Raw genomic sequence first — 11,053 nt, 5'->3', positions numbered from 1 at the left:
TGATCGTGGTGGTTGCTTCAATCTCGTTGCTTAGGTACTGCACTTGTGTATAATGACAATAAAGGCCATTCTATTATGTTTGCGATTTGAGTTACCCAAAGAGTTTTTTGTTATCTAAGTTAGTGAAATATTACGTTATTTTGAAAAATAAAGTATTGTACATGTTTGTTCATGTATATCGTCCTATGCTCGTTAAACTTTGTATGATCAAGTTGAATAATACACATTTCACAATTGTATTAACCCATTTCCTTGACAAAAACATATACTATGTAATAGACTGTAACCAGCGGGAGGCAGCAATGCACTATCGGTGCCTCGTCTGCCGGAAATTGACAGAAGAAGAAGAAGAAGACGACGTCCGTTAGATACTTTATAGTAGGTAATTGCATTCCATTTATGTTGTTTATTTGATAATATTACGGTTATTTCAGGAAAAATGGTTCAGTATTGCTGCATTGTGAACTGCTGTAATAAGTCTCACAATCGGTAGGGCAAACGCCTGATAAATCGTAGGGCTATTAGTTTTTTCCATTTTCCTACTTGGAAAAAGACACAAGGAGACATGGTGTCCGAAATAACAAAGAGGCGTCGGATGGTTTGGGTCGCCGCTGTACGGAGGAAAACCATCACCTTTGACAATATTTCCAAAGACATGCTTGTTTGCTCACAGCACTTTCACAAAGGTAAGGTATTATTATCAAAGCTGGGGGTCTTTTTGCTCTACGTTGTAGTCAACTATGTTAGCCTCGCGGCTAATCGCGATTAGCAATTTTGAATAGTTTCATAGTCACTAGATTTTCAGCTGCCAGAGTTACCTAGAGTTCCATTTAATCAATTCATGTTGCAGTTAAAGGGGAGCTACGCCGTTTCTTTGCTAAATTTTTTCTTAACTGAACAGCTTCGGAGTCATAGAAAGGGTTATATGACTTTTTTCGAGTTGAATGGTGGTCGTCTAAGCCTCTCCTCTCTAAACACAGCTCCCTATGGCGCCATTCTGATGCTACCAAGCATCAACCGGCGGCCGAAAGTTGCAAGAGTGATATTTTTCCATAGACAGTTAAAGAAATGGACCAACAGACCCCGTTGTTCTGGACGGTGACCAGTGAGGCATAGACGGTTAAAGAAAGGGACAAACAGACCACGTTGTTCTGGACGGAGACCAGTGAAGTCTGTCGGTACACGATCCGTCCTGCCAGCACAATCTGTTCTGCGCATGTGCAAGATGTTCGCGCATATGATATCACGATAAACGCGGAATTACAACACTGCACGATCTGTTCACATAGACAGTTAAAGAAAGTCTATTCGCCGTCACCGGAAAGCTAACGTTAGTTTAGCTAACAGCTAATTCGGCTAACCACTAGCTGAGACAGCATGCAAAATAAATGAATGAAAATAACCGTTTAAATATGTAACAGCTGTTACGTCAGTTCTACTTTACTTTTGCTCATTTAAAACTATACTCAATACTTGACTTTATTATAACTGTAAAGTGTTAATTTAGCTGTAGCCTGCTTTTCCCACTGTTTAGTTTGAGTAACGATTTAAAGCCTGACTCAAGCTGTCAGCTAGCGGTTAGCTGAAATAGTGGTTAGCTGAACTAGCGTCAGCTTCCCGGTGGAGGCTACCCGTTCTTTTAGCAGGCTACAGCTAATTAAGACTTTACAGTAATGATAAATTACTGAGTGATTGTGTTTTAAATGAGCACAAGTAGAACTGACGTAACTATTGTAAACGGTTACGTTATATAATATATATATATTTAGCTGTTAGCTAAACTAACGTTAACTTTCCGGTGGATGCTAACAGCAGACCGCTACTGTAGAACAGATTGTGCAGTGCTGTAAATCCCTGGTATATCCTTGTACAACATGATTATCATCTGCGCATGCGCGAACATATTGCACATCCGCAGAACGTGCAGGCAGGATGGATCGTATACCGACAAAGTCTATCAGAAGCACTTTTCCGTTGATAGCTGAGCGTTACTGCGAAGCCTCCAACTGTGCTTGACGACGTGGATGTGACGTGAGCAAACTGTCCGAAAGTTGTAAGTCTTCTGGTAGCGGTGCCAAGAGAAATCTCAATTGTTCCCAATCAGCAGAGACGGAGAGCGTAGGTATATGTTAGGAGATAACATAGATCTGCGAGCTTCTCTTGACAATACGGTGATTTGTTGACTACACGACAGCAAGTCGCTTTGTTATGACACAATCGTTAGCCTATTTTTACAAAAACGTCTACTACGGAGCCATAACATGAGCTACAAGGTAATGGAGCCTTTTATACATTGTTGTTTTTCTTTACAAACAAACAATGGACAACTGAAGTTTTTAAACGCTTCAGATGTAAAATTATTTGCTGTCAAGGTGGCGCCAAAATGAATGACAGTCAATGGGATGCTAACAGTGGGTGAGAGCTTGGTAGCATTAAAATGGCGTCATAGGAGCTACGCTTCTTGGATGCTCGCTTACCCTCTTGGAGTCATCAGGTCTCACAAAGTAATGAATTGCTTCACGGAACTGCACACATACGCCCGTTTAGGAACCGGCTAACAAGGTAGCGATGGAGTTTTTCACACTATCGTAACAGAAACTTAGGAAAGAACTTAGAGGAAAGAGTAAAACGGCAGATTGACCGAGTGAGCAGTCAGACAAAATTAAATATAGGAGCTGCCAAATATCTATTTCAGAGCCGTTGGGAGAGCTCTGTGGAGAAAACGACGAAGAAATGGCCAAAACTGCATAGAGCCCCTTTTAAAGGAGAATTCTGGCCGATTTTTACGTTAATCTTGATTGTTACAAATATGCGAGTACATTTGGTTATAAAAAAACAACAACCTGAATTGGTGCTGCCAAACCTGAGTAGCTGTAGCTACCTCTATTAGCTTCCACTGAGCTAAAACAGCAGTGGTTGGGGCAAGTTTTAGAGAGCCTTTGTGCCTCTTAACGTACACAAAATGCATTTTGAAATTGCTGTGCAACACGAATAGGGCCCTTACATGACAACATGATGTGCTGTTTAAATTAACCTTCCCTGTCTCGTTCAGTTTAACTAGTTTTAGAAATAACTGGTGAAATAGGCATATGTGGTGTAGGCGTTGCCTTTCGGGACTTATTTCCAACTAACCAGGATATAAATGCTGATTGCTCTGCCTATATTTCACATATTTATTTGTCGGTGTCTTGTGAAACTTGACGATAGAAGCAAGTTGCTGAGCATCTGGTCCTGACAGACATGCATGCAAACGTTAGCTAAAGCTCTGCTGTTCAGATAAAGCAGTATGTATGTTACTGGGTTTTGGGATCAAGATGTTAAATATAAAAAATAATAGACCTTTTTCACTGCAGACATTTTGACTTGTCATAGTAGGAAAAGCACAGCATAAATGGATAACCTTTAAAACTCCCCGCGCATACTCAGATTGAAAACGGTTTACGGCATAACATGTCATTCTGAAATTTGTGAAATCCATGAAATAACTAACTTTTCTCATTAGAAACAATAACAGAAGATGGGAATCTTTTCAAAAACGTTTTAGCTATCTATGGCTGTTTGATTGCTATAGTTATAGTTAACGTTAGCTCAAAACGCCATTCAAGTGACAGCCTTTGTTGTATGGAGGACCGAGTCTACCATATTTAAGAATAAATAATACAGAATACAGAACAGAAATAAATAAATGCTCAATAAAATGAGACATAAATGTATATATCTCTTTTAATTAGCTTCTTTATATATTTACCTTTGTAATAATTACCTTATTTATTTATTGTCCGTTATAATCTTCAACTTTATTTAGTAATTACCTATTTTAAAATGTATTTATTTCTGTGTGTGTTTTATTTTTTTGTCTGTTTTATTCTTCCTTTGCATTTCTACCCTATTTATTTTCACCCCTGGTATTTATTTCTGCCTGTCACATTTACATTTCTGTATGTATTTCTACCTAATTAATGCAAATGAGGAGGGGCGGGTATTAAGGGGCCAACTTCTGCCCATTGGTTGGTCCGCATTTCACTGCACGGTCGAATTTACATGCCACCGGCCACACACACAACAAAGATTGCTACCTACGGAGAAGTTGTCAGTGACAGGAGACATTTAGCAACTGTTTTTGAAAACAATGCTAACGTTATAAGTATTGAGTTTATCATTTTTCGTTTAGACGCTCTGACAGAACGTGTGTTTCAGTTAGCGGAACACATGGACACAGATGTCGACAATGTAGTTTTTCATAATCTGGAGGAAGCGGCCTATCTTCTTAACTCGGTCGCTAACGTTAACCACACACTTGGGACAGCTGGTCGCCCTGCTTCTATGCTGCCCGTGGATGCAGTGGAAGGACTTCTACATGCGGGTTTGCCTGTTGGTGCCATTGCAAGGCTTTTTGGAGTCAGCAAAACAACAGTCAGTGTACCAATACATGTGATGCCAACAGAACCAGTGTGTGTAACGTTACCAATTCACAAGAATGACACAGGAGAAAGGCAAACCCTTGCTAGCTTTTGTTAATTTACAAAGTTATGGAACTAATCAAGAATGCATAGAAAGTAACGTTATGTCGCACACACAGTGACTTCAGACTCGACTCTGACTCAAGGTGCGGGACTCGTGAACAGTGTTTATTTTTAGGAAGCGTCGGCTGAGCTTGCCGTTATTACCTTCCTCCGTTACCTACAACCTGCCTACCTTAACACGTAGTATCTGCTGCTCGCGGCCGCAAACACAAACACCGGCAGCTTCTCCGCCATTCATCATTTAAAACTTCATACAACAAGACCCAAACAAAGAAGCGCTGAACGCAAAATAGGTGAGTAACCGGTGGTGAGTAAACATGTTCAGCTCAGCATTGGCCATCTAACGTTAGCTTGCTTGTTGCTTCAGCTACGACCTTCGGGAGGTTTACTCTAACTGTCGTTCGTTATGAGAAGATGAATGAGCGTTTGGTTACTTTCCAAACTTGTGGTAGTCAATAAATGTAGGCTAATCATTTACGTCCCGCAGGCTGCCATCACGTGAATTATTACAGATTGGCTGTTGATCATGTTAGTTTTATTATATATAGTTATAACGTTACACTTGTTTGAGAGTCTGGTGGTGTGTTGACTGACAGTAGTTTAAGCTGTTATTGATTACATTGCACATTACATGGTTGTGCTCTGTGAAAAACACGTTATAGTTACATTATTCCTTATAACCAAACGCTCATTCATCTTCTCATAACGAACGACAGTCAGAGTAAACCTCCCGAAGGTCGTAGCTGAAGCAACAAGCAAGCTAACGTTAGATGGCCAATGCTGAGCTGAACATGTTTACTCACCACCGGTTACTAACCTATTTTGCGTTCAGCGCTTCTTTGTTTGGGTCTTGTTGTATGAAGTTTTAAAGCCAAAGTTCATGATGAATGGCGGAGCAGCTGCCGGTGTTTGTTGTCAACTCTGACTCACGTGCGGCCGCGCGCAGCAGATACTACGTGTTAGGGTAGGCAGGTTATAGGTAACGGAGGAAGGTAATAACGGCAAGCTCAGCCGACGCTTCCTAATAATAAACACTGTTCAAGAGTCCTGCACCTCGAGTCGGAGTCGAGTCTGAAGTCACTGTGTGTGCGACATAACGTTACTTTCTATGCATTCTTGATTAGTTCCATAACTTTGTAAATTAACAAAAGCTAGCAAGGGTTTGCCTTTCTCCTGTGTCATTCTTGTGAATTGGTAACGTTACACACACTGGTTCTGTTGGCATCACATGTAATGGTACACTCACCTTATGTCATTCTCTGCCATCCGACGACGAACTGTTGTTTCACTGACTCCAAAAAGCCTTGCAATGGCACCAACAGGCAAACCCGGATGTAGAAGTCCTTCCACGGCGTCCACGGGCAGCATAGAAGCAGGGCGACCAGCTGTCCCAGGTGGTTGGTTAACGTTAGCGACCGAGTTAAGAAGATAGGCCGCTTCCTCCAGATTATGAAAAACTACATTGTCGACATCTGTGTCCACGTGTGCCGCTAACTGAAACACACGTTCTGTCAGAGCGTCTAAACGAAAAATGATAAAGTCAATACTTATAACGTTAGCATTGTTTTTAAAAACAGTTGCTAAATGTCTCAGCTCACTGACAACTTCTCCGTAGGTAGCCATCTTTGTTGTGTTTGTGGCCGGTGGCATGTAAATTCGACCGTGCAGTGAAATGCTAACCAACCAATGGGCAGAAGTTGGCCCCTTAAGACCCGCCCCTCCTCATTTGCATTAATTAGGTAGAAATACATACAGAAATGTAAATGTGACAGGCAGAAATAAATACCAGGGTTGAAAATAAATAGGGTAGAAATGCAAAGGAAGAATAAAACAGACAAAAAAATAAAACACACACAGAAATAAATACATTTTAAAAATAGGTAATTACTAAATAAAGTTGAAGATTATAACGGACAATAAATAAATAAGGTAATTATTACAAAGGTAAATATATAAAGAAGCTAATTAAAAGAGATATATACATTTATGTTTCATTTTATTGAGCATTTATTTATTTCTGTATTTATTCTTAAATATGGTAGACTCGGTCCTCCATATTGTTGTGTTTGATTGCTAACTTGTTGCATTGAACAAACTTTAAGTTGGTCCATTTTTACAGAAGTCTCTCGTTGGCATCTTGTAGACTACTTGTCGAAAAGTGGCGCATGCGCGACTCATATCTGCACTCGACTCACATCAGGGATTGACAACCATAACTTAATTCCATCAAGTACCCCAGTAAGCTATTTCAGTGAGTCAGCATGCACAATACCAGGGCCTCATTGTGCTTTTCCTACTATGACATGTTGTCATGTCTGCTACTGAAAAAGGTCTAGTGTGTAGCTATTAGCCAAATCGGCATATACATTCTCGATTAGCAATGTCACTTTGTTTATTCATCTACATTTTGATTGAGATACTTGGTCAGTGTAATTCTGACGGGCTATGACATGATTAGTACCTTGCATGTATAGAAAGCATCAGTCAGTTGACACACATATGCAGTTGTCTCTCCTAGCCATAGTTAAATATTATTTTGTTGCTGAAGTTGTTGCTTAAATGCTAAAATGCTTTTGTTATTAATATATTATGTATAATTCTATTGCTGTAGCTCTGTAGTTTCATTGTTAATAGCTTCATGTTATTCCCTCTGGATTTAAGCATCTCTGCCAAATGAATACATGTAAATGCAAATCACAAAATTGCTGCTAGCTACATGACAGAAATTCTGTTTTTGTTCTTTCAGGCAAGCCAGCATATGAAATGTTGCAGTACGACGCCGATTGGGCGCCGTCTCTACACCTCGGTCACACAGGGGTCGGTGACAGTTCTGACCGATATAAGCGCAACATTCAACGGCAGCACGCTGCAATGGCGTCACCGTCTGCCACACCTTCTGCCGCCACATCGGACCCACCCATTGACACACAGAGGGTCAATGACACACCTTCTGACTCTGCAGGTGAGCCTCTAGTGACTTTTTAAATCAATCTGAGGTGTAAGTGCTAACTGCACAGACCAGGTATTAGAAAGTATCAGGGAAACAGCGTTAACGTGTTTTTGGTTAACTTCAGACCTTACTACCTCAGTACTGCTAACTTAAAGCCTTCCAAGGTTTAAATTACTGATCTTAAAGTAGGATTCAAACCATCTCCGTACTGCGCCAGAAAGTCCAACCCAGTATTGGCAAACAGTCTAGCAATATCTTATGATCAACTGTCTCTAATTCAGCACTGGGATTAAAATAAAACAAAATACGAAGACTGAAATGTTGCCACTGTCTGTATGTAATCTGGGCTTTCAGCTGTATACTGTGGTTGCCAAACCAGGCAGTCATGGTAGAAGAAGTACATCAAAGACCCGCAGCCCGTGAAGGAAGCGTAGCCGCTGTGGGACCCTTGTGCCGACATTTTATACCACTCCGTGTCAGTTGTTATGTTGCCGATGTGTACGGCCAGTTGGGCTGGCTCCTATGACGATGTATTTGTGAAAACAATATAACAAAGACCAATTAACAAAACGTCCTATATCTCAACATTGTTATGAACATATTGCCTGATATACATAGACCCAAGTTCTAAAATCATCTTAGAGTGGAGGTATTCACTGCCAAACATAATATATAATACTGGTACTGTGGTGAAATCTATCATTCTCAAAGGAAGGACAATTCCAGATGAAATTAAAATTAGATTGTGTGAAGGGCAGGGGGGACAGGAGCAGCGTCAGATCTTTGCATAGTGGTATCCAAGGCAGGTACAGAGATAGACGCATGAGCTGAGGCATTCGCTGTAGCTAACATTCATCCTCCTTGGTAAGCTTCTAATTCAGACAAGAACAGCTTTTACAGCCGATTGGAGGCATACATTTTTAGAAATGGATGTGTTCTAGCTCTAGTCTTCTAGCCTTTTCTACAAAACAGTCAGCAGTGAGGCAAGCTGTGCTCCGTATTGTATGATGGACTTTGGGGGCCCATAGTAAAGCAGATTATGTAATTATGAACCTGTGTCCATTCCGAGTAAATATGGCTAATTAGCACATGGTATATTTGTGTTTCAGCTTTACCGTCAGATGTCCAGATAGTGATCGTTGGTGAAGAACATCAGCAGGAGTGGAGCTCCAGTCTGGGCCAGGAGGACACAGAGCCCCCACAAATTAAAGAGGAGCAGGAGGACTTGTGGACCAGTCTAGTGCTAGAGCAGTTTCAAGAGCTGGAGGAGTTCCCAAACAGGCCCTTACATGTGAAAAGTGAATATGATGAAGAGAGACCTCAGTTCTCACAGCTTCAGCAAAGACAAACTGAACAGATTAAAAAAAAAGCGGATGGAGAGCACTGTGAAGGACCAGAACCAGCCAGGACCTCAGATTCACGATCCAAACCAGATACTGATGATGAGACTGGAGACTGTTCTGATCCTGAGACTGATGACAGTGCTGATTGGAAGGAGACCAGAGAAGTCTTTGTCAAGCAAAAGTGTGGGAAAAGATCTGCTACCAGTAGACTTCTGAAGAGACAAGTGAGATCTAATGCAGGACAGAGACCATATGGCTGCTCCGTCTGTAAGAAAGCTTTTAAACAGAGTGGACATCTACAGGAACACATGAGAACCCACACAGGAGAAAAGCCTTTCAGCTGCCCAGTCTGTAAAAGAGCTTTTACAGTGAGTGGAAATTTAAATAGACACATGAGAATCCACACTGGAAAGACAGCTTTATTAGAGGGTGGACATGCAAAGAAATGCATGCAATCCCACATAGAAGAGAACCCTTTCAGCTGCAGTACCTGTCACAAAATGTTCAGCAGGCCTCGTCAGTTCAAAAAACATAAGTGTTTTGGTCGGATGGAAACAGAAGATGATGGAGAGGACTTTGGAGGACCAGAACCAGCCAGGAATACATACCCAGATGTACATTTACAACCAGATACCGATGACGAGACTTGACACTTCTCTGAACCTGTAACTGACGACAGTGCTGACTGGAAGGAGACTAGAGGACCTCAGTCTGGCTTAAACTCTCTAAAACAAAAATCCCTGTCCGGGATTCGAGATGTAATGTCGGTGAGAACATATTTAGCTGCTCTGAGTGTGGGGAAAATTGTTCTGGCACCAATGGACAAATGAAGCGACGCGTGAAAATCCACACAGGAGGGAAACCATTTAACTTCTCAGTCTGGGGCTGCACAATTAATTAAATTTGAATCACGATTATGACTTTTCACGATCAACTTTGCATGATCGAGCGACAAATGTATTTTTTATATATAAATGCGTAATTTCGTAGAATGCTCAGGTTTTTTTGCAAAGCTAGTTAATGTCTGCTAGCTCACAGGGCTCTAGGGCACAAGTAATATTTTTCCTAAAGGTCGCACCGGTGCACCTAATGTCCTCGCATCCGGCCAGAATATCATAGTTCATAAAAATGCAGCGCAGTGACGATACAGACATTTCATACACACGAAGTGTGTACCTTGGCTGACCCGCCATTCAACCCGTGCTGGACCTATTCATAATGAGTCAGCCGTCACTCTGCGAGTACGTCCATCGCGCTCTCCCTAGCTCTTTTAATCAGTTATTGTTAAAAACAAGTGAAGGAGCTTTCTCAGAGATGCATAAAAAAAAAAAAAAGATCCAAAATAATCGTGATTTATCATTTTGGCCATAATCGTACAGCCCTAGCTCAGTCTGTAAGTAGGCTTTTACAGAGAGTGGACATTTAAAGAAAGACATGAATTCACACACAGGGAGGGAATCTATTTAACGTTGATAGAGAGAGAGAGAGAATAGATAAACCATTTTAGGCTTTAATATGTCTTAACCGTCATGTTGTCCTTGGGTCAATTACCCAATTAAAATTGCCCAAAATTAAATGATTGATTCCACACAACGCTCTTTGGCAAGTACAAATCTCTACTTTTATTAATTTTGGGGTGTCTTATTCAATTTTATAGCATTTGAAAAACAAATTGAAGTGGTTTTGAAATAGTATTGAGTAAAAGTTGATACAGTCCAGTCTTCCTTAAATTTTAGTCTAAAAAAACCTAAAATTCTGCTTTTCTAACCGAAACATTAGGTACAATTTCCTATAAATTAAGTTCATGGAGCATAAATTCCAAAAATAACTGTACAACTGAATTAGTGTTACATGGCGTTGAAAATATCAAAAAAGTGACAAACATTGAAAAAAGCGTCAAAAGTGTTGAAAAAAGGGACAAAAACTTAAGAAAAAATTATGAACATCCATAAAAAGTGTCACCAAAAGTGTTGATTTTCAAATTTGACAGGAAGACGGGTTAAATATGATTCTGACAGGTTTGGAACATTTATTGGATTACAAAGTTAATGTTACTGTTGTGATTTATAGAATTTCAAAGATTAAGTGATTCATTGTTTGGGATCTTAAGTAGGATCTTGGTAGGAAATGAAACAACCAGTCACAAAGGACAGCTTCCCAACTCTCTCAGCAGACTGTCCAGTCGTCACACCTAAAGTTGGATTTATGGTTCTAACCATGGATCTACACGTGTGAAG

At 40.5% G+C, this 11,053-nt stretch overlaps 1 protein-coding gene across 3 annotated transcripts in view; it reads left to right on the top strand.

The window, feature by feature from the left end:
- LOC117939505 (zinc finger protein 501-like) overlaps positions 1-9,711 on the top strand; it is a 197,132-nt gene extending 187,421 nt beyond the window's left edge. The window contains exons 1-3 of one of the 3 annotated variants that reach the window (XM_034864919.1): positions 359-686; positions 7,270-7,485; positions 8,583-9,711. In XM_034864919.1, the coding sequence (XP_034720810.1) occupies positions 566-686; positions 7,270-7,485; positions 8,583-9,466 (1,221 nt within the window). In that variant the 5' untranslated portion in view covers positions 359-565 and the 3' untranslated portion in view covers positions 9,467-9,711. Of the gene's footprint in view, positions 1-358; positions 692-7,269; positions 7,486-8,582 lie in introns of those variants that run through there. The other 2 variants (XM_034864918.1, XM_034864920.1) reach the window with 2 other exon arrangements.
- The last annotated feature ends 1,342 nt before the right edge of the window (positions 9,712-11,053 follow it).

The sequence above is a fragment of the Etheostoma cragini genome, chromosome 24 (genome assembly GCF_013103735.1).
Source record: "Etheostoma cragini isolate CJK2018 chromosome 24, CSU_Ecrag_1.0, whole genome shotgun sequence".
Taxonomy (NCBI): Eukaryota; Metazoa; Chordata; class Actinopteri; order Perciformes; family Percidae; genus Etheostoma; species Etheostoma cragini.
Note: the sequence above shows the minus strand (reverse complement) of the source record. Positions and strands in the feature narration are given on the sequence as shown.